This window comes from Fukomys damarensis, unplaced genomic scaffold (assembly GCF_012274545.1).
Source record: "Fukomys damarensis isolate Sample0158 unplaced genomic scaffold, DMR_v1.0_HiC HiC_scaffold_39, whole genome shotgun sequence".
In the NCBI taxonomy this organism is placed as follows: Eukaryota; Metazoa; Chordata; class Mammalia; order Rodentia; family Bathyergidae; genus Fukomys; species Fukomys damarensis.
The window spans coordinates 125579712-125603191 of NW_022900951.1; the positions used below are offsets into that span (position 1 = coordinate 125579712).

General features: G+C 40.2%; 1 protein-coding gene across 1 annotated transcript in view; it reads left to right on the top strand.

Annotated features, from left to right (window-relative positions):
* The window catches only part of Pasd1 (PAS domain containing repressor 1), a 93182-nt gene that overhangs the window by 54426 nt on the left and 15276 nt on the right, over positions 1-23480 (top strand). The window contains exons 7-11 of the mRNA XM_010639746.1: positions 707-820; positions 2091-2221; positions 4765-4844; positions 18547-18598; positions 21437-21496. Coding sequence (XP_010638048.1) covers positions 707-820; positions 2091-2221; positions 4765-4844; positions 18547-18598; positions 21437-21496 — 437 coding nt within the window. The remainder of the gene's footprint in view (positions 1-706; positions 821-2090; positions 2222-4764; positions 4845-18546; positions 18599-21436; positions 21497-23480) is intronic.

Genomic DNA, 23480 nt, shown 5'->3' on the forward strand with positions numbered 1-23480 from the left:
GCCGGGTGATCGCAGACAGGCAGGTAGGCAGGCAGCTGAAAAAAACCCCCTCTGGGGTCCTTGGGTCCTTCCTGGGTCTGTTGTCGCGCAGGCCAGGAGCTCCCGCGCTCTCAGTGGAGTAGTTTTTAAAAGGGCACTGAAGTCACTATAGCATTTGATTATATGTTAATTTAATTTTATATATCACAAAGCTGGGCATGGTGATGCACACCTGTAATCCCAGCACTCAGGAGGCTGAGGAAGGAGGCTCACCATGAGTTTGAGGCCAGTCTAGGCTACATAATGAGTTGAAGACCAGCCTGAACTGCACAGTAAGACCCTATCTCAAAAAAACAAAAAGAGGGCTGGGGATTTAGCTTAGTGGTTCTGCCACCTGCCTTGCAAGCTCAAGGTCCTTAGTTCAATCCCCGGTACCAAAAAGAAAAAAATTCATATATCACAAATTATATCTCGGGTGTTAAAAAAGCTCTTCAACGGTAAATCTTACTCTTTACCATGAGCCTTTGTTCTCAGTGTTTATATAATTGCAGTAGTACTATATAAATAATGAGTGACTGTGTGATGTTCCAGCTAGTACTTTCCTCTGCAGATTCAGCATGCATATAGTGGCTAGAAAGTAATGCTCTGTAAAATGGTCCTACTATCTGATCCTACAAAATATGTTGCAGCACAGATCAAACTTGCTTGATTTCTGTTCTCTTTTTAGTGGGAAGCCATGTTGAATTTTGCTGTCATTTAAAAAGAGAAATGCCTACACAGGGAGAGTGTCCTATTTACGAGTATGTGAAATTTGTCCTGACGCTCAGAGATATTTGCAGTAGTAAGTAATTCACTTGATGATCTAAAATAAGGTTCATGACTTATGTAGACTGCCATTGCTGACATAAATGTTGTCTTACTCTTGGTGATCATGAGCTCTTTGATGTCACTGTGGTCACAGTTTGTGGTTACTCATATTAGACATTAACAAGTTAATGGTGAAATTTACAAGGTGGGGTCACATAGGAATGATGAAGAATGTATTTCTCCTTTTATAAAATGAAGAAATAATTAAATCTTAATAAGAAGTTTAATGCATAGCCAAGCTCAAGTGAAAGAGAATGCCATCTGTGTGTCCCCGAAATTGAGCGATAAAGCAGTAGCATAGTGATAGCAATGAGTGGATTCCGTGGTGGCCTGGATGGATTTTAAATCATACAGAGACTTCCTTGACTGGGATCTGGAATTGCTAGCCCCTCTCGAGGACCACTGCAGAAAACTTAGAGGTCACTTGTTAAAGTACTGTCTATTGGCCAAGAGGAAGAGTAAAGTTATCTCTCCAGAAATTTGTACAGACAGAGAAATGCGCCACTTATAATACTCCAGAATTCAGATTTGTGTCATGTGTGGATATCAGGCCTCACGTAGAGTTTGTGAGGCTCAGGAACTGCAGGCTGGAAAAGTAACCAACGAGTCAGTTAGGGCCACAAAATGTCGGGGGTTCGAGTCAGAGATGAACGGCTCAGATAGCTGTTCAAATACATGAAAAAAATGCTCCAACTCAGCGAGAAGCAGAGAAAGAAATTTTAAAAACTAAGAAGGAGGCGTCACAGTCAGTGAACAGTGTCCATCAGAGTGGCACAGATTTGAAATGTGAGTAATACCAGATATTGATGAGCATATGAGAAATGAATGAATAAGTAAATAGCTCACGCAGAGGTTGATTAATAGATTTCTCATGCCTTTTAGAAATTAAATGCCAGACACCTTTTTAAAAATCTTAAGACATACACACAGAATTAATATCCATGTGGTCTGTGTAAAAAAAAAGGCTCTAGATTCCTTTTGGATGCTAACATCCACCCATGAGATAATAACAGAAGACTGAAACCACAGCCACCAATTCTCAGTGATGACTCCTCCATGTTTTGGTGGAGGTCATGGGGGGAGGCTAGCTAGAAAGGAAGAAAGACGGGAAATCCTATGACTCAGAATTTTGAAACTTATCAGTGGGCTGGTAAACAGTGCAGTGACTGGGCAGATGTCGTAAAAAGAAAAAAACAACTGGTACCTGTCAATTAGATTGTCACATGTGTGCTCATCTCTTTCAGAGTCTTTTGTGTTTTTTGGTGGCTTTGTTCCCAGCGGCCTCTGCTTGGAATCAAGCGCTATGAAATTTTCCATGGAAGATCGTTTCCTTCTTGTGGGGTCTGTTTGTGCCATCAATAGTGAGATCCTAAAGGTGAGTACACTGCATGTGGCCATAAGGGCTTCCTCAGCAGGGCACATCCCCTTCTGCCTCTTGGCCACCAGAGGGCCTTGCGAAAGCACTGACTGTGTGTAGATAAAGGCGCAGGAAAGCTCAGCTTCTGTGTCTCAGGCAGTGAGCATCTCCGTGAAGAGTTAAGACACTCTTCGAAGAAATGCACAGTCATTTCCAAGTGATTTTGACATACTGTAAAATGGATGTGTGCTGGATCTGGCTCATGATCAGAAGTGAACATTTTGGGAAGTAGACAAAGGAAAGTTTGTGTTATAAAGTAAATTTTGAAGTGACTTTTTTTTTCCTCGTTGGGTAATTGACTGTGAAAATTCTTGCTCTCCTAATGTTCTCCCAATTTGTCACTCACAAGTTCTACCTCTGAAAAGAAAAGGTGATCTTTAGAATCCACCTGACAGCTTCGGGATGAATTAACTTATTCATTCAGTAACATATTTAGCAAATACCTCTTATGTTCCAGGCAAGGTAACATGCTGAGGAAACCTTAAGGGAGAGAGACAATAGTTACGTCTTACTGACAAGTGCCGTGGAGATGAGAAAATTGAATAATGTGCTAATAACTGATGAGGTTAGGGAGTTCACAGAGTGCTCAGTGCAAGTCTCTTTCCGAAGGCTTAGTAGTAGAAAACAGGATCCAAGAGGTAGGCACAGGCCAGACTGTGTAGGGCTTTGAGATCCAGAGCGGTGTATGTGAGTTTTATTCAGAGTGCACTGGGGGGGGAGCAGGGTGGGGTGGGGTGAGGTGTGTGTGTGTTACGTGACCCGATCTTATTGTCAGAGGTCAGGCTGGTTCCTAGGTGGTGAACAGAGAACAGGGAAACAAGAGTGGGAGCAACAAGCGTGGTGTGAGAGATGTCCCAGGACACTGAGAAGTGGGCACAGTGTGAAGCCCCCATCCAGAGCTCTGGACTAAGTTCATACTGTGAGGACACTGCTGTGCAAGTCTGGCAGTCACCACGGTTGTCATTGTTCCTACCAGATCACTGCTAGTTATCCTTAGTTTCCAGAGAGATGAGCTGCACTGCTCTGCTTTGCGTCTCTGGTTTAAAATGCACACCTTCCTGAGCACATTTCAGAAACTGAATGTTATGGCCCACTCAGGGTTTTAACCTAAGTTTGTCTGCCTACCACTGACTAAATCAAAGGAGGCCATGTATTTCGGTAAAAAGGAAGAAGGGGTTTATTTTTGTTTTCAGCCTTAATTGAGTTTATTGGTACATTTTAGGGATACAGTACAGTTACATTCATTGTTGGGATCTTGTACCTCTACATGGCAAGTCTTGATTCTCATTTTTTCCCCTTACCCCTGCCCTCCCTTCACCCCCTCCTCCCCTCCCCATCTACAAACACTTTATTTTCATCTTTTCATTATCTCACATTTTTTTCTTTTCCCTTTTTACCCTTCCCCTACCCATCTCACCTTCCCTACACCTTTAGCTCCTTTTTTCCCATTTCTAAATGTCAGTAATCTTATTAGGATCTTCTGTATTATTGCAGATTATTCACACCAGAGAAACTATTCAAGAAGGGGTTTATTTAAAGCTCACTCCGAGAAGATGGAGGGGCCCATTTTGCCTCACAGCAGCATCTCACCGTTCACAGGTGGCTTGGGGACTTTTATAGTAAGGAGCAGTGCAGGGAAGGTCCTCACCCTGGCTTGATCACTTTCAGCTCATTGTCCCCTTTCTCATGGAAAGGAAACCAGATTCTGAGCTTTTCGGTGTCAGCATCTGCATATTCTGTTCATATTTTTGTGCTGAGGAGAGATGTGGAAAACTGTGTTTTCTAGGCCTCAGGAAGCCACTTGTCTCTAAAGGAAACAAAAGTTAACTTTTAAAGTTCTGCTTTGATGTGCTGTGCTGTCCTTATGTTCAGATTTAGAGCAGTGGTCTAGGTCATCATTTCTTCATATTTAAGAAGAGCAAAGCAGCAGTATAGAGAAAAACGACTGAAGGCATTTCCTGGTTACAGGGCACATCATCATTCCTTCTTGGCAGTACCCTGGGATTTGCATTCTTTTCTCTACCACAAGAATATACTTGTAGGCATCCCAGTATAGGGCTCAACCCAATATCTACTTCCTCCATTCTGCATGCCCCCCCTCAATTGTTTTCTATCCCAGTTTCTCTCTGGGTTTCTAGGACATCTGTTCCATATTAGTGCATCATCTGAAGGACAGATCTCGTGAGAACAGAGGGCCTGTGAGCCGAGGATTATAATAATGCCACTTGTGTAGCACAGTAAGAAGTACAGTGAGCTCAGAGTTCACACTTTGAAATTCTGCTCCCAGATCCAGTAGCTCTTTGTCCTGGGCCAAACCATTATGTCTGTCCCATCCTCAGTTTCCACATCTGTAAAATCCAGTCTGGTGGCTCCCTTTGACATACTGACCTATTGTGACATTGGATGTGAGCATGCTTCCAAAACTAATCCAAGCTATAAATGTCAGGTACTTTTACTATACAAATGCATTTAAATGTCTTAAATATACTGTTGTCCTGCAGGAACTCTGCACTATGAAGCAGTCCTGTAAGAGTGAGACTAATCAAGATTCAGATAAGGAGGATTCTTTGATGATCTACAGGTAAGAGGTGGTGCTGATACGAGTAGTGGAAAACTAGAGTGCATTTTGCTAATTAAAACTAAAACAAGAGGAAGAGTATCTACAGATAATTTTCCCTGTCAAAGTGAAAAGAAAAGCATCCCGATGATCAATCTACTAGTCAGAATGCACTTTCCTGCTTAAAGTAACCCATAGTCTTCCAACAGAATATAAATGCAAGTGATTTGACTTTTTATTTTTAAAAGCAGCGAAAACAATAAACAGAAACATTAATTGGTGCAGTTAATATCTTTCAAATAAGGTAATTCACTTAAAGTAGTACTACTTTTTCTGAAAAGTAAAGGCAATACTTAAAGAATAGAAGCCAGTAGTTCATTGTTTCAAGTGAAAAAAATGAAAGTGCATTCCTAGCCTATAGGAAAATACTGACCAACTTGCCAGGTGTCACTAAGCCTCCTTTATTCACCTGTTTAACAACATGCCAAGGGCCTTTGCAACATATAGATTCTTTATAAATCTATGCAGATAGTTAACACTTGCTAATCTCAGAGAGGAGAGATTCCTTAGGGCTGAAGGCTGGCTTGCTCACGTGGGGTGTTCACTGTTAGATAAGGAGCTGGAGCTAGTGAAGGGAATAGCTGAAGTTCATCCGAGGTGGGGACAATCGCCCCGCGGAGAGCTCCCAGGGTTTGGCTGTGAGCCAGGGTCTGCAGCTCCCTGCCAAGCAGAGTGAGGAGAAGAAACACTCACTCACCCACTTTTGCTTGTTTAAAAGCTACTGGCGACCCGAGGGTGTGCTCGGAGCTGTGTCTGCTCCTGCCAAGCCGTGATCTTTGGTTTGTACCATTGAGCTTCCCCCGCCCTGTTTTTTTAAGAACCTAAAATTTTTTGTATGGTTTTTCAGCATTTTATTTGTGGTTCAGATAGTTTTTTAATTTTAAATTCTTACTTGTCCGTGTTTGCAGTACATAATCACATCCCCCAAGCTGTGAATCTCATCCTGTGGAGCCTGGGCCTCACCCTTCCTGCCATGGAGATGTGGATGTGCTTGTGCCTGGTGGTGACAAATAAGGAGTTGGAGCCAGACTCTTGGTTTCCATTTAACTGATCACAGCAGTCCATGCAAGGGTTGGTCCTTGAAAAGGGCAGGCTTCAAAAGACATAGGTAGAAGAAAGGAGAGCATTCTCAGGGCTCTGGGTTTTATATTTGATTATGTTTATAGGACTTCTAGCTAATCCATATCCCATCTTTAGTTACCTGACCAATTATTTTCATCATCTAAAAGTATAAAATCATCAGACTATTAGATTGCAGTGGGATAATAGCAGTTTATTAATACTTTCTGTAACACTCTCTGTAAGGGTTTATAATCAAAACTCATTGAAGCAACACTGAAATCACTGAGGATTTGCACACTAATGAAAAAGTCTACTAAATATCAAAGTTTAGAAAAATTTAGGATAAATTATCAAAAGTACTACCTAGCCTATATTATACAGGGTAATTTTGAATAAATATCCCGGAAGCTGCTTGTTCTCTTCAGACAAATAAGACTGATTTTTTCCTCATCGTGTTCATTTGTTACCCTCTAATCAAGATATCAGGCTTTCATTTTAGTCATCTAAAGAAACAGAACAAGATCTAACCAGCTTCTTTTTGGATTCAGTGCTTTTGCTTTGCCTTTTTCTTACCTTACCTTACTTTTCTTTAGCCTCATTATTTTTGTTTTGTTCTGGTTTCTTACTTTTCATTTGAATTGGCAAAACTACCATGTCTCTTTCTTACCCATATTCATAATTGGTTACATTTGACCAGTTTTGCTTTCTTTTCTGTCTTTTCACTTTTCTTTCCTTTCTCCTCTTTTCCTACCTTCTCTATTTTTCTCTCTCCTTGCCCCTCCCTGGTGCTTGTGTATGTGCAGAATTTATTATGGGCCCTGTAGACATCATACCTCTTGTCTCAAACACTTGTGTGCATTATTTCTAAACAAGGATATTCTATTTTATAATCACAGTATGATTATAAAATCAAGAATTTTAGTATTTATAGAATTCTATTATTTAATCCAGAGTCCTTGCTTAAATATGGTCCAGTAATGTCCTTTATTGCTGTTTTTTTCTTGGTGCAGTGTCCAATTCAGGATCAGGCATCACATTTAATTGTCGTATCTCTTTGGACACTAGTATGGAACAGTTTCCTAGACTTCTTTTAACTTTGCTGACCTTGATATTTGTGGAGAGTGCCAATTACATATTTTGTAAAATATCCTTCTGTTTGGGTTTTCTGTTATTTCCCCTGATGGAATTCAAGGTGTGCATTTTTTTCAGAATACCACAGAAGTAATGTTGTCTTTGCAGTGCCTCACAGTAAGAGGTACATGGTGTTTTCCATTATGTCCATGTTTGCTGTGATCACATGAGTAAATTGAGGTCCTCCAAGTTTCTTGATTATAAATTTTCCCCTCTGTACATTATGAGTAGTATATGGGAAAGTACATGAGGACTAGTTGTACTTATTGTGACTTGTGTGCTACTGCTTCTGAGTCCTTTCAGGCTAGGAAACAAATACACATATAAATGGCTACATATAAAACCAGTCATTTATTTCCTCATCTGTCTATTTATGCATATGTGCACCTTTGTGTATGTGCGTAGAAAGAATAATACAAACCATGACGTCATACTTAAACTCTCTGTGTGTGTGTGTGTGTGTGTGTGTGTGTTACAAAGGATTGAACCTTGGGCCTTCACACTGAGCTATATTCTCAGTCCTTTATAAATATTTAAAATTTTGAGGCAAAGTCTCCTTAAGTCACTAAGTTCCCCAGGCTTTGCTTGAACATGTGATCCTCCTGCCTCAGCCTCCCAGAGTGCTGGTATTATAGGCCTTTGCCCCCACACCCAACTCATAACAATATTTCTAATTCTAAAGCACAATGTTCATTTTAGCCTTCCTGTTTCCATATTTGCAGTGTGCTGCTCCAGTTCCAGAAGCCTCTTCCCATTATCCTCAGTAGAGTTATTTGCTCGCTCAAATATTAAATGAATAAAAAGGTGTTTTAAGGTTGCCATGTCATTGTGAATGAAAACCTCCAAAATTGAATTCAGTATAATTTCCAATAGTTAAGTAACATTTATAACTAGTGAATTATGCATTTCTTAAAGAGAAGTACTTAAAAAGATTGAAGGAATGCAGAAACCTGTCAGTCACGCTCGTGTCAAGACAAACAACGTATATTGTACTGACCATAGGTTGGTAACAATATTTTATATTTGAAGATTGCTAAGACAGCAGATTTTAAGTCTTCTCACCACAAATGATATACGAGGATATACATATGTTAAATAGCTCGACGAGCCACTCCACGGTGTACACGCACATCTCAGTATTGTGTGCCATACCACAAATATATAGTTTTTTACTCATCATTAAAACTTTTTCAAATATGTAACATTTTCAGCATAATAGAAAAATTCTTTGTGCCACTTCTCTGTCATCCTAGAGGAAACTGCTCTTTTGGCATTTTTCACTGTAGGTTAATTTTACCTTTTACTGGAACTTCACAGAAATAGGGCCATTTAAGGGCTATTTTGTTGAACCTGCCCCATCTCAGCATAAATTGCACATATCAATAGGTCCGTCTCTCTCTCTCTCTCTCTCTCTCTCTCTCTCTTTTTTTTTTGTGGAGGAGTATTCTATCTTAAGGACATACTACGTTTTATTAAGTATTTTCTTTTTTGTGGACATTTGTTTCTAGCTTTTAAAAATGATTTCTTAAATAAATTATTTGTTAAATTATATAGTAAAATTGAAGGTTTTTTTCTTTTTCTCTCCTTTTTATTTTCTGGTGCTATGGATTAAAACCAAGGCCTTAGCATATACTCTACCACTGAGCTACACTCCCAGTCCTGATGTTTTTCTTTTGGTGTACAATTCCTGTGAACTTGATGTATGTAGAGATCCTTGTGACCACTTCTGTAATTGAGAATCAAGCAGTTCTGCCAACCCCGAAGAAGCTTTCTTGTCCTGTCTGTTTATAGTCTCCTAACCACTTTTATTCGCCATTACCATAGTTTTGTGTTCTTGAGAATGTCCTGTATATAGAGTCACATGGTATGCAATCTTTAGAGACTGGCTTCTTCTGCTCAGCATAATTCTGTGACATTAGCTCAAGTTATTGCACTCATGAATCCGTTTTTAATGCTGAGTTGCGTTTCATTGTATGGATATACCACAGTTGACTCACTCACCTGTCAGAGGATTTCTGAGTTGCTTCTGGTGTTTTGGCAGTTATAAGTAGTATCGCCATGAATGTTTATGTTCAAGGTTTCATTAGCCATACTTTTTCTTGTGGTTTCTCTTGAGTGGCAGGCTAGGAACATGACTGCAAATTCCTAATGATTTATGTTCAACCTCATAAGAAGCTAACAAGCCATTTTCCAGGGTGCTTGTGCCACCTTACACTCCTACTGACAATGTACTTTTGCTCCCTGTCCCAGTGAGTGCTGGGCTCTCATTACTTTTAGATTTAGCTCCTAGAAGGTACATCATATTACTGAATTATGCTTCTAATTTGCATTCCCTTAAAGACTAATAATGTTGATTATCTTTCCATCATTATAACTTCTTTGACAAATTTGTATTTGTGTATTCAAAGGTTTTGCCTATTTTTAAAATTATGTTCTTTGTTTTCTTCTTACTGAGTTTTGTTTGAGAATTCTGTATGTATTCTAATCCAGGTTGTCTGTTGGATATTTGATGTGCGAGTACTTTCTCCTGTCCATATCTTCTTTTGTTATTATTTTAACAGTGTCTTTAGCAGAGCAAGTTTATTTTTATTCTGAGTAAGGAATATAATATAATTTTTTCCTTTGATGGATTGGGCTTTTGATGTCACGTCTTAAGAATTCCTTACCTACCCAGGATCACACAGACTTTTTTCCTAGAATTTTATGGTGCCAGGTTTCATATTTGTATCTATGTTCCATTTTGACCTACTACTATTCTGAGGTGTAAAGTCTAGGTCCAAGTTCATATTTTTTGGCATAAAAATGTCCATTTGTTACAGTAGTGTTCGTTGAAATGTGTTCTTGTCCCTCTCCTGTTTAAAAGCTTCCTGTGATTTCCCCACTGCACTTAGAATATAATTTAGCACCCTTCCCTCATGTCTACCTGTCCCTGAGAGCTTGTGTGCCTTAGTCCCTTTTACTGACCATGTGTCCCATGCATTCCCAGAGCTCTCTTCCACAGAGTCTCTGCACAGATCTGCCTCCTCACCCCAAAACACTGTTCAACTGTGTTGTCCTGTGGCTGGCTCCAGCTGGTCTGTTGTGTGGCATTTTGCTGTGTTTCTTCATTATGCTTATCACAGCTCTGAGCTTTATAGTTATTCCTGGACTAATTGTTCATTGTCTGGCTTCCCCATGAAGTTGCAAACTCCTACAAAGCTGTGTTCTCATTGTTCAGTGCTGAGCCTTGCCTCCTAAAATGTGCTGTCTGCCATGAGTAAAGAAGCAGCTCTAGCAATAATGCAGATACCATTCTGCAGAAGTGGCATTTAACTTTTGGGCCATTTCTGCCCTATCATGGCCTTCCTCTCTGGACTCTGCATGCTTGACTCTTGCTCACTGTCCCCTCCTTTCAGAAGTCCTTTAGTCATCCAGGCGCTTTCTCATCTCCCTCTGGCATTCTCCCCTTTGTTCCAAGATTCTCACATTTTCTGGAGAATGAAAAGCTTCCACCACTCTGGGAGGCTGAAGCAGGAGGATTGCCTGATTTGGGTAACTTAATGAGACCCTGACTGGCGGGGTGGGGAGAGGCTGAGGAGGAAGCTCAGTGCAAAAGCCCTGGGTTCAGTTCCCAGTACTGGGGCAGGGGAGAAGCTCCATGAGGGCAGAATTCAAATTATCCAAATTATAAATTCAACTAGTGTCTCTTTCAGTAGAGGAACTGGCTCATTTTGTTCTATTAACTCATTTTCTGATTTCTAGTATAGGGTCAGGTGTTTAGCCACATGTCTACCTCACCACTGGAAACTGATGGGGCTGATGTAGATGCAGAAGAGAAAAGAAGATCAGATTTAAAGCCACATCACGTTTACTCAGCCAGTAGTGTTTTCATGAACAGCAAAGACACAAAAAAATGTTTTTAGTCTTAAAACGCTCGAAATCTTGACTGGTCTCTATTGCTTTATTTCCCCAACTTGTTCAAGAACAGGCCTATAAAAATGACATAAAAATCATATGCACCGTGATCTTAGAGGGAAACAGAGTGGATTATAAAGAGACAGATCAAGATGTTCAATAAAACGTGGCTATTCCATAAAGCTTTACTACAAATGTCTGCAGCCAGGCCAGGCCTTCTGAAGCCACTTGCTGTATTTATGAAACAGAAGCTGGCCATGCTCTGTTTGATGATGTAAGCATATTGTGTTTCCTTTCATTGAAGTGCTATGTCAAGGAAATCATTTTGACTAAACATTGAGGAAGTTTAATTCACAAAACAGCTCCCAGATTGGAAAACAATATTTGATAATAGGACTTAGTATGAAGATAATGAGGTGTGAAGGTAAATGCCTACTGATCTGTCATTTCGAGGCCTTCAAAAGGACGCTGTTCTTTTTGAGTGGCAATGCATCGCTATAGAACACTCCATCCTCAGCTGTATGGCTTGTTGCTTGGCTGGAACACAGCAAACTTTATCTACATCTTAGCACATGATGCTGGTATTAGTATAGTGCCCTGTCTAATTTATGAATTTCTCCTGGAATGAATTTCCACAAAATATATGTTGGGAACTGTGCAGCTTTGAAATTCATTCTGCCTATGAATATATTCAGTGTTAGCAGCTGTCACCCAAACTGGGATCCAGGCACATTCCAGTGACTTGCTGGCCAAAATGATATGTTGCCTTCTGTACGTTTGACAAAGGGGCAGACCACACTACACTAAGCAGATTCTGGTTTGCTTCATATTTCTGCACTGTTTCAAAGATGCCAAAATCAGTTCATATTCTCTTTGAGATGATAAACCCTTGAAATAGTTTTGCTTATTGGTGGCCTGCCATATTTCATAGAAATAGAGTTTTGTTGACTTGATGTGTTTGTTTTCTTCATTCTTTGGCAGTAGGGAAGTGATTGGCATGGGTTACTTGTCTTCAGAGATACTAGAGACATCAGACTAAGCTTTCTGCCATGTTGACAACCTACTTTTATAAGTGGTATGAATAGTGTGCATTTCTTGTTTTTCCATTTTGGTGAGAAAATACCAGTGGGTGCTGTTGGGTGTTTTTCCATTTTTGATGTGTTTGTGGGGAACTGGTGTAACCAAGAAGGCACATTTAGAGATGTTCAAAATGGCCTTTGAAGGGGCTGTTTTCTGTGAAACATATGCCGTGCTTTTGGTAGAAACGTTCCCATTTGGACATCATCCTTTATAAAACACCTAAGTATATGAGAGCTGGAATGTTTAAGTTTTGTTTCTTTTTGGTTGTATATGAGTAGTAGTTTGAAACAAGCCTACTAACATGCACACAACAAAAGCAAGAATTGAATATTCCTGGCTAGATGATAAAAGTAATTACCTGACAGACAGATTTAAAAGGGATTTCATATTCTGAAGAGTTGAAACTCAGCATTTTGTTTTAAATCTCCATTTTCCCATGTGTAATCTTGACTAATGCATCTAGTGCGGATTCAGTTAAGTATCATCTTCAGATATATTCATCATTTGTTAGATAAAAACATACAGGTAGCAAAATTTAAACATGTATGTATTAACCCACATGATGAATATGATTTTGAAAGCCACAAGAATCTATATATGAAAGTTGAGCCAAAAAACTGAAATTGAAGGATGCCATTGGTCCATTTGACTTACCAATCCCATGTCATCAGACAGCTGCACCCAGAGAGCAGTAATGGGTATGGGGCCAGTGATTTCCCAAGCCATCTCATTCAATTTTGCCTAAATCCCAGTTCCAGCCTACACCATATAAAATTATTCTACTGGAGAGGATGTTTCAGTTCAGATAACACACCCCTTCTGTCTTCTGTTCAGCAGATCTGAGTAAAATATCATACTTGGGTTCTGTCTTGCTGAAACAAAATACCCAACATCCAAAGTTAAAGGAATAAAGATTTATTTGGCTCACAGTTCACAGAGGTTTCAGTCCATAGTCAGCTTGTTCCCCAGGCAGGGTGGCACATGGCAGAGGGGTGTTACAGAGGAGAAACAGTTCATGGCAAACCAGGGCAGGCAGAAGGCAGCAAGTAGCAAGCAAGTAGCTAGGGACAAGCAAGGACTTCTTTCTATCCCTTATATTGTATTCAGGCTGCCCACCCTTACGGCCTATAGCCCTGGATCCCTAGGTCCAGGGGCACCATTAATCCTCTCTAGAACTATGCCAAACCAGTTGTCTCATTTAGCATCCACACAGACGTAATCCCAACAGCACACACTCTAGATCCAGCCACTTCTGAAACAGCCCCACCTATGACTGCATGAGGCTTTGGGGAACATCTAGACTCAAGCCATTACAGGTTCTCCCTTTAAAAGGAACATTTCGTGACTAAGAATGACCTCTTACTCCAAAAGAAAATTTCCTGAAGCAGTCGCTAAGAAAGTGTTTCCATGTTCCAAATCCATAATGGTAATAGAGGGGATTTGTTTCTCTTTCTTAGTGGCAAAGTATAATTTTGCAAACTTCAGATCCATCACAAGCTTTCCCAAACCAGAATTCTTTGGCCTTCTGTGGTGATATGCTGAGTTTTTCATTAGCCACTGTCATTAGAGTCTTTCATTTGAGAGAAATCATGGCCAACTTAAGGTGAATTCACTACAGATAAACTTTTGGAAAGCTTCCTGCCAAATGACCAATATATTCAGTGGCCAAATACCAGAAATCAGTTCATCCAAAGCCAATCCATCAGATGATTAATTTACAGAATTAATTCAATGGATTGGTTTATAAAAAACAGCTGTTACTCACTTTTAATATATTTTGAGAGTTGGCAAAACAATTTAGACTTTGCTATGTAAGGCTGCACAAGGTCTTGGTAACATATCTTGGAGTTCTTTTTGCAACTCTTTAAAAAAGAAAAAAAAAGATCTGCCTTGCAAAAAATAAGCTGCTGCTGATTTTGGCTCAGAGACCATAATTTGGATCACTTATACATTCAGTATATAAAGTATCTTTTCATACAAGTATATTATTCTTGATTATAGGCAGTTACTGCACTGCAGGTAGTAATTGCATATGACAAAGAAAATAGATCATTGTCATCAGCCTTTTTCAGGAATGTTTAATTTGTCAAAAGTTAAAGGTTACAGAATGGTGGACTGGAGATTTAGCTCAGTGGCATGTGCCTGCCTCGCAAGTGCGAGGTCCTGAGTTCTATCCCTGGTACCAGGGGGTGGGGAGGTACAGAATAGCTTTATCATTCTTATAAATAGAAGCAGAATTTCTGTCTTTCCACATGGTTAGAACTCATGAGATGATGGTCTCTCCCTTGTCAGTCAGAAGTGAGACCAGTCATTATTCACTAGTGGGGTTAGTTAGCAGCTGGCCTATGAGGGTGCCCTAATGGAGGGTGATAAAGAAATACCTAAAGATAGTAACTTATTGAATTGATCAAAATGATGCCCATTGCCTATCTGCCTTTGGATACGGTTCCTAAAGTGAACTTTTGCCATCTGCAAATTATGTGAGTCTATTAAGATGGCATTTCTCAATAATTTATTTAGGTAAGGTACTACATTGAAAGAGAAGGTTCTGAAACATTTAAAAAGAAGGCTTTTGTGTAGGAGGGATCTGGATCTGTACATTTATTTAGTGGCTACTTGTAAGTGCGCATTGTATGCAGAGCCTTGTAGCCATGGAACTCGCTCTTCCTCTCCTCCTTCCCCCTCAAAGGAGGACATTGGCCTGGGGATCATAGTAATAGCAGCCTTTCTCACTCTCTTGCTATAATCAGGGATTACAAAACCCAGATGCCTGAACTCCAGTCTGCTTATGTTAGCACTGGGTATTCTGCTACTCATCTCCACACAGAGAAAAGTTCAGCATGCAGATCTCATCTTTGAGGTACACATTTTGTGAGAGAGAAAGAGAGAGAATTCAAATCATGAAAGTATAAGTGTAAGGCAAATTATAGTATTATACTTCCCGAATCATTTATATAAGTGGAAGAGAAACTTAGAGAGATGGAGTGATTCAAGGGAGAAGGGCTAATGAGGGTATTTGAGAGGGTCACATTTGTAGAGGTCTCTATAGATTACAACACACTTTATTCACAATTTTAAGAAACTGAATTTTTAGTTTTTCCGGTTTAAAAATGTATTCTGGTTTTATGGATAAGTGACTGATAAAATTGTAAATATTTAAAGGGGTAGTGACCCCAATCTCTGTCCACCTTCCATGGCACCCTGGAAATGCTAGATAAAGTACTGAGGTTGGGGCAGAGCAGTTAATGTGCTTCCTGACCAAGTAGTCATGGAGCTGGCTGGGACTCATTCAGGAGCAGAGAGCTTGCTGAGCTGGGTTCCCTCTTCAGGACCTCAGCAGGGAGCCCAGTTCTTGATGCTGTACCTGTCTACTTCTCAGAGATGGCTAGGATGCAGTTAAGCCGGAAGGAAAAGAAGATCCTGATATGTGATCCAGGCTTTCACATGTCGGGCTGTGGTGAGTTTCCTCTACAGGCCTGTAGACAAACCCAGCTGGAGAAACCTTCGGATTTAGCTGCATCATTTCAGCTTAGATCACCTCAGCTGTCAGTTAGAGAAGGAGAGACATTTAGGACTCTGTACTGTCGTGGGTTTTCTGCCTCTCCTCCACCACACCTTAGTTCCTACTCCACTGATGATGAAGGGACAGTATCTGTGTGGCATCTTTTTCACGTGTACAGTTTCATTTACATAGCATGTAGGAGCACCTGATTGCTTTAGCCAAGAACAACCTTACATTACAGTTGAGTGCTTCAGCAGCGTTGACTACTTCACCAGTGACAGTCAAACCTCGGAGAAAGATTACTGTAGAAACATCAAGGGCATAGTTTAAGTGAAGCATTTGGAGATTTTGCCTAAGGAGACAGAGGCATTTTTCTTTGCAGAATTCAAATGTAGTTTGTTTCATCCCTTTTTTTCTTAATGTAACTACACCTAGCAGTGTGTTTCCTAGATCATTTTCTTCCTTTTTGAAAATTAAGTGACAGAATTTGGAAAAGGAAAGTTGTGTTTATATGGGCCCTTAGGCAGCGGTTGTTGCTGCACACAGTGGCAAACCTGTGATGCACACATCATATCCTTGTGTTCTGTGCACAGGCTGGGTAGGTTTGAAATAGTCCTTAACACCTTTCCAAACATGTATGTGCTTATTTGTGACTTTTATATTCTAAGTCAAATATTTGACATCAATATTGTCTTATAGAGAGGCATGAAGTGTTGGCTCACCAAACCATTTAGAAAACAGTTGCTCTTGTTAATTTATATTCTTGATACTCAGGTTGGTGGAACTGGAGCTTTGTTCTGTTTCTGTCAAAGTCTGCCTTCTGTCCAGTGGGACTCACTGCACCCTTTGGTACTTCACTGCCCATAGAGAATAGAAAGTGGAAATGGTGGTGGACCCTGCTTCACCCACGAAGAACTGAATTTGAATTTTTATTTCATTCTCACTAGCTTAAATTTGGATATAGCCCCATGTAGCTTGTGCCTGCCATGTTAGGCAATACAGCAGTATATTCCTTTTATTTGTAGGCCAGTGTGAAAGCATTAAATTGTTTTTAAGGAACAGATAGAGTCCCCAGCTTGCCCTTTAGAATAATTGGGTCAAGCCAAGCAACTTTGAGATGAAGGATGTACAGCATGTCGACTAGACTGATGGCTGAGGTTTTTGTTTATTCCTCTGTTCACTCAGCAGACATCCGCAAAGTACCTAGTAAGTGCTCTGCATTGTGCTAAGAGCTTAGGACATGGGACATTCAAGGCATGTCCATTGCCTTCCGGAAATCTGCCGCGTAGAAAAGGTGGGCAGGAAGTGATAATGAACCTTTATACAAGGCAGAAAAGAGTTGAGAAAAAGTCAGAGGTGACTCCCAGGTCTCAGTCTTGAGTCACTGGTGGGAGGAGGGCAACTCTGGAGGATGTGTGTGGACCTGGGAGAGCTGACGTGTCTGTTAGATACCCAGGTTCCTGTGCCGAAAGAGGCTGAATACATGAGTCTGCAGCACTGAGCCGCGTCTTGAGGTAGACAGGTGGGGGTGGCACCTTGTTGAAGCCGGGGCCACCATGTGGGCCACCAGGGGGTCAATATGAAGAAAGACCTGAAGGTCAAGAATATCCTTGAGACTTTTTGCAGCATTTCTTAGGTGAGAAAACATTCTGTTCAATGCAACTGCATTATACATCTAGGCAAAGACTGGAAAACAATCTAAAATATACAAATAATCATCTCTGATAGGAATTTTATTTAAATGAATCCTGGGTGCATTTGCAAGTGACTTTATGTCCAAGTTACTTAAAATCAGTAAAACAAATCAGGAAGACATACATATTAGACATGTTGTGGACCAATTATGCACACAAATGATTGAAATAGCTCATTAACTGGCTGCTTTGTGCTCTGGAAAGCAGCACTGTCAAAGATAATGTACTTGGATCATCCAAAATAAAATGTTCAAACCCTTAATTTTTCTAGCATTAGAAATGAATGATACATATAAAATGGACTTTTGTCTGGGTCCTGTGAGATAGAGAATAGAAACTTTCTGCCCCCTGGCTTAGTATTCAGTTTTTAAACTGTGTAATGGGCCAGCTAATCCATTAATTTTGTCTCTTCTTGATAAACTGAGAGCAGTTCTCACAGGCATCATTTTGTCATTGTCTTGCTGCTACAAGGTCTTACTTTTTTATCGCCTTTATTATAAACTCCATTTTCTCATTCTGTGGCAAGCTAGGGGCTTTTTCACTCTTTGGCATCCAAAACAAATCTTTTTATGGGAAGGGAGCTGGGAATGGAACTCAGGTACTCTCAGGCACTAGGCAAGTTCCCTACCACTAAGCTGTGTCCCCAGCTGCTAAGAGAAATTCTTGGAAACAAAATACATTTTTATGATAAAGTCTTGGTTACAGAGATTTTTAAGGCTTGAAAAACTATCAATATTAAAAGAAAAGATTCTCATTTATTTATTTTCTCCCTTCCTCTCCCTCCTTTTCCTCTTTTCCTCTCATCTGTCTGTCTTTCAATTTTGTTTTAATGGGTGAAAAGCATTCATATCACAGTTAGCCACAAAGCCACATTCTCACCTTGGGCACCAGAATTCTAATTTTCATAGAAATGAACTGTTAATAAGCCCTAGAATGGAAAGATTCTCTAATTACAAGAAACAGAATTAAATTGGGCCTGAAGGCATTTTTTGTAATTTTAGTTGGTTTAAAAATAGAAAACAATTGCTCGTATACATTGGCTTTTGAAAAAACCTTGCTTCTTTGCTCACTACTGTTAAAATATGGCATCAAAATGGATAGTAGACTTCATTGTGATGCGGGTCCAGACAGTTGACTTTGTAGAAATTGGTGCAGAAAAAGCAACACCCCCCAAACTGATGTTATGTATTTGGAAAAATAAATCATTTTTCTTATTTGAACATTGCTTTTATTGTGTGATAGAAAATGTCAATTGATATGGCTTCTGAGACATACTTACCATCTCTTGTTTCCTTGTTTATAGATCACTTCAAGGAATAACCCCTGGAATGAGTCCTGCTGCTTCTTCTTTTGATGTATGTGCATTGAAAGCCATAGGCTCAAACTTGGCCAGATGGCTGTAATGATGATGACTTATCTAATATGTGTTGCCAACATAGAAAGGTTTTAATTTCAAAAAGTAGCTCATATGAGCCAGGCACCACAGTTGCCATTTCGTAGACATTATGATTGGGAGCTAGTTGCTGCCATGTTTAGAATGGTACCTGCAGTAACTTCAGAAAAGGAAGGTAAGCTCCATCCCAGACGCTCGGAAGGTCTTCTTGCCTCATGAGAATACTTAATAAGGGAAGTTTCCAACCTGCCTAGTGTAATAGGCAAGGTGAGTAGATCCATCAGACCTTATCACCCAGCAGGGTGGCGTCCAGACTAATTAGTCTAGGTTGTCCCTTTCCTTTCCTTAAGGCATCCATTTCTTCATCCCTTAAAGTCAGTAGAGTCCCTGCTTTAGAGATATACATTAATAGAAATCTAAAACCTGGACCTATCCCCAGTGATCAGAAACTTCATTTTGGGAAGGAAAAATCCACCTTCCAAGAGAGAGGTATAGAGGAACAGAAGAGGCATTGCAGAAGGCATCACCGAGTCAAAAAGTGTCAAGGCTGTCCTCCTCTTTCCATGCCACTCCATGGGTGCATGGACCCATGCTGATCAGCGGGCCCTCCACAGTGCTAACAGCATTACAGAGCAATGACAGCAGAGGCTAGAAGCTAAAGGGTTTGAGTCCTAGTTCTGCCATTTACTCACTATGTAATACGAGGGAAGATCATTTCCTTGAAGCCCTCGGTTTCCTCATTCGTAAAATGGAGATGGCAATAATACTACTTCACAGGGATGTAGTAATGCCCAAAGGAATCATATTAGTATATTGTCCGGATTCCTGTTCTCTGGGAGAACAGGGACCTTGGCTGTCTTGTTGATCTGCAACATAGCCAGTATCATGAATGAGGACCGAGGCTGGCACACCATAGGCATTCATACATCCAGGATGCACAGACGAGTGGCCTGTGTTTATGCACACTGCTGTTTTTATTGAAATCCTCGCATGAGCAGTATGGGGCTTTCAAAAGCGCTGTGGTTCTCAGGAGCCCACACGGTTCTGTCTGAAAGCAGCTGTGTGTTTTGGGAACAGTCTTTTCAGTGTTTAAATTCTCCTGACAGGTGGAGAATCTGTGAACACATATTTTAAACAGGCAGCATTGATTTTGTATTGCATTTTTCAGTGTTTGTCTATTTAACAGGGTACTGGGCTAGGGGTGTAGCTCAGTGGTAGAGTATGTGCTTAGCATACATAAGACCTTGGGTTCCATCCCCAGCACCACACACACACACACACACACACACACACACACACACACACACTGCAAAACTTTCTTTCTTTTGAGAAAATACCTCTGCTTAATGTGCAAGGAAATATAAAGCAGGTAGAAAATTAGGTAAAAAAAAAAAAAAGGCTAAGTTGAGGTAGGACAGCTTTGGGAAAAATTCTCAAAAGTTTAGTTAAAATCACACAGGGTAGGACTGGTGACAGATTAGACATTATGGATTTTTTAGATGAGTGGATTTAAAGACAAATTGATAGAAACTCTCCAAAATTAAACACAAGAAGAAAATAAAGACAGAAAAAAAGCAAAGAATGCAAATTTACATTTGGAAACTCCCCAATGGCAAAATACATATTGAATGGAGTTTCAAAGGGAAGTTGGGTATAGAGAAAATATTTGAATAATTACCAGAGATTGTCCATATCTGATGAAATCTATAAATCCAAAAATCCAAGGATTTCACTAAATACAAGCAGAAGAAGCTCAGAAAACCACACCAAGTCTGGGACTGGGAGGATTTTTGGTAGAAGAATAATGCTGAGAACTAGAGAGTGGTGAGGACTTCCCACCTGTCTGTCATTGGCTTAGGTGTGTAAGCCCACAACAACCCCAGGAGGCATTTTCATTTCAGTTTTGCAAGTGGCAAATCTTGGACTCCTCCTATTGAATAACTGGGCCAAGGTCACAGAGTAAATTGCAGAACTGGCCTCAAATCCGTATCTGTCTGATCACAGTATTCATGTTTATTACTCCCCAATGAAGGGTTTCTTTTCAGAAACCCTTTTTTAAAATTTTTGACACTTTCTTAGTCTGTGTCATATCATTTGCTGCTTTTATATAAGTGAGCATCCTACATGTATTTATTTTAAAAGCAAAGTCTGATTCATTTTAAGTGGATTCATCAGTTAACAAAATAGTGAAAATTTCTTATTCTAGTGTATTGTATATTCTAGCAGTGGGAAAGACAAGAGACAAGATAAATTCAATAAAGAAAGCATGTATTAGAAAGTGATAAGTGCTTGTGGAAAAATAGAGCAAGCTGAGGAAGATCAGGATGCACAGTATTAAACACGAGTGAGGACTTGAAGGAAGTGAGGGAACTCTATGAAGAGCTCTAGGGGAAATGCTTAGAAGAAGGAGGAGCACTGTGCCGCGGGGGCTGTTATGGAAGTGCACTTGGTGTTCTGAGGAATACCAAGGGGGGCAGAGTGCATGAAGCTCAGAGCAGGTACTGACAATCAGAGAGGTAATTGGAAGTCAGCTTGAGTGGGGGCTTGGAGGCCATTGCAGTAAGTCTCTGACTCAGGAGCAAGTTTCAATGTCCATAAGTCCTATTTATTCATAATCTGACAAAGTGAGTCTTACACGGTACACCTGTGAATCTTATGCAGTGCACTGTGAAAGTCGGCAACTTGACCTGAGTTGGGGAATTACTGTACGTGGATTTGGGCTTATACTGTGAATGAATGGGGTGAGACATTAGAGACTATGCAACAAAAGAATGACATAATGTGACCTATATATTCAAAGACTTGCAATGTTGACCCTGGACTGTGGGAAGGAAGCCAAGAATGGAAGCCAACAGAACAGGTAAGAGGCTGTCTGCCAAATTCAAAGGGTACTTCTTTGGACCAGAGTAGGAAAGGTGGAGATTGAAAATAGTGATCACATTCACCACTTCACCCGTGTCTGTTTAGTCTGTCATTTGATTGGGAGCCCAAGTGTCCCCTCCCCTCCCCTGCAAACAGTCCAGTGTGAGGATCTTCTGACATTAACCTACCGCAGACATTTATTTCTAGGTCCTGTAACCATCAGGTATTTCAGCCCTTATGTCTCACATCCAAAGCCACTCTTCTTTTGTAATCCCTAGGCATGCATACTGTTCATAGAGACAATTATGGAAGAAAAGGAAATCCAAAACTCCTCTTGAGATTGAAAAAGCATGTTGATTGTCTTCCTGTGCTCATATATGCATTTTTATTTTATCTTTTTAGCTTCTAGCTGCATCTCATGAAAGACTAGCTTCAGGCCTTAATCCTAATTATATTATAAACTGGTACCCTTTTACTTACCAAGTGGTTTCTTACTTTTTGTCTCAGGCAAATTATCATTACTGCACGTGATGCTGTCATTTGGGTTCATTTAAGGTCACTGAATTTAAACAGACAGCTTAATGAACATCCAAGTATATAAGCTCCTATTGAAAATCATCCAGTTAACAAGGAACTAGTGATTAAATCTATAGCTGGCTATGATAAAGAATGGAAGGAAGACAGATCCTATCTTATCAACACATATCACCCCATCAGAATATCCACCTAGACTCAAGATTGGCATATATCCAGAAACGTATCACTTAAGGAATACAAAGCACAGTGCTCTTGGACACTGAAGTCGTGAAACAAGCGGGTTCCTTATAGGAAAATCAGCATGGATCCATGTCTGAAGCTGCCTCAGCAGAACACAACACAACCAAACACTTTGGTGGAGATGTAAAATATTTCACTGCTAAGCCAAGTACTTAAATTTCATGTGAATAGCAGTCCATAGACTTCAAAAACAATCCAGTTGTTAAGGAAATGGACCTGGGTCATTTCGTAGGGATGGGATACACAGACCATCCCTGATTTACCATGGTTTGACTTACAAATATTTGACTTTACCATGGTATGAAGGTGGTAAACATTCCTAGAAACAGCCCTTTTTGTTTTCAGTTTGGGTCCTTTCCTGGGCTGGGGATATGCTGCTGTTAGATACTATCTTGCAGTGATGGGCAAGAGCAGGGATCATGGTCCTTAGGGTAAACACTTTAGAGCAAAGCTGGGATGTCTGGTAGGGTAAATATATTAAGTACATTTTCCACTTGGGGCGGGGTCACATCCCAATATAGTCACATTAAATTGAAAATACTGTAACTCGAGGAGCACCTTTGTCTTGTTTAAACCAGCAAATGGTTGAATTAAAAGTGGCCAGGCTTAGGGGAAAGAGCATCAGGAGTGAAGTGACATCAGAGGATTTTCTCTCTGTGATCCTTTCTGTATGACCTTGTGCTTAGAAGTACTCAGGAACGTATTAGCCTCTCTGCTATTATAATAAAAGAACTTTACTACTTCCAACAGCAGCTACCCAAAAGCCATGGAGTTGTCCCTAAGCAGCTCCCAATTGCCCAACAATTGCTCTGAGCCTGGGCTTCTGGACCTCTGGCAAAATGGTCCTGTCAACAATGATGCAGTCCTAGCTCCTGTGCCACTCTTCCTTGAACCAGGGGTTTGGGTCTAATGATAGCAATGGAACATGAGGGGACTGCCAGCGTTCACTGTGACCACGATAGCCTCCACCAGCACCACTGAAAGGCATACTTATTTTTGCCAAGGCCTTTGATCTGTAAATGTTCTTAAACTCTTGTGCTTTCAGCACACACATATACTGTATTTCTATTCTTGATTTTTGCAATGTATACCTTGTTGAATCTATAAACTCTGCTTGCTTTTATCTTCTAGCAATATTCTTCAGGATGTGTTGGATGAGTTTTTGTTAGGTTTTCAAATGTTTTTTTTTTTTTTGTTTGGCGTGT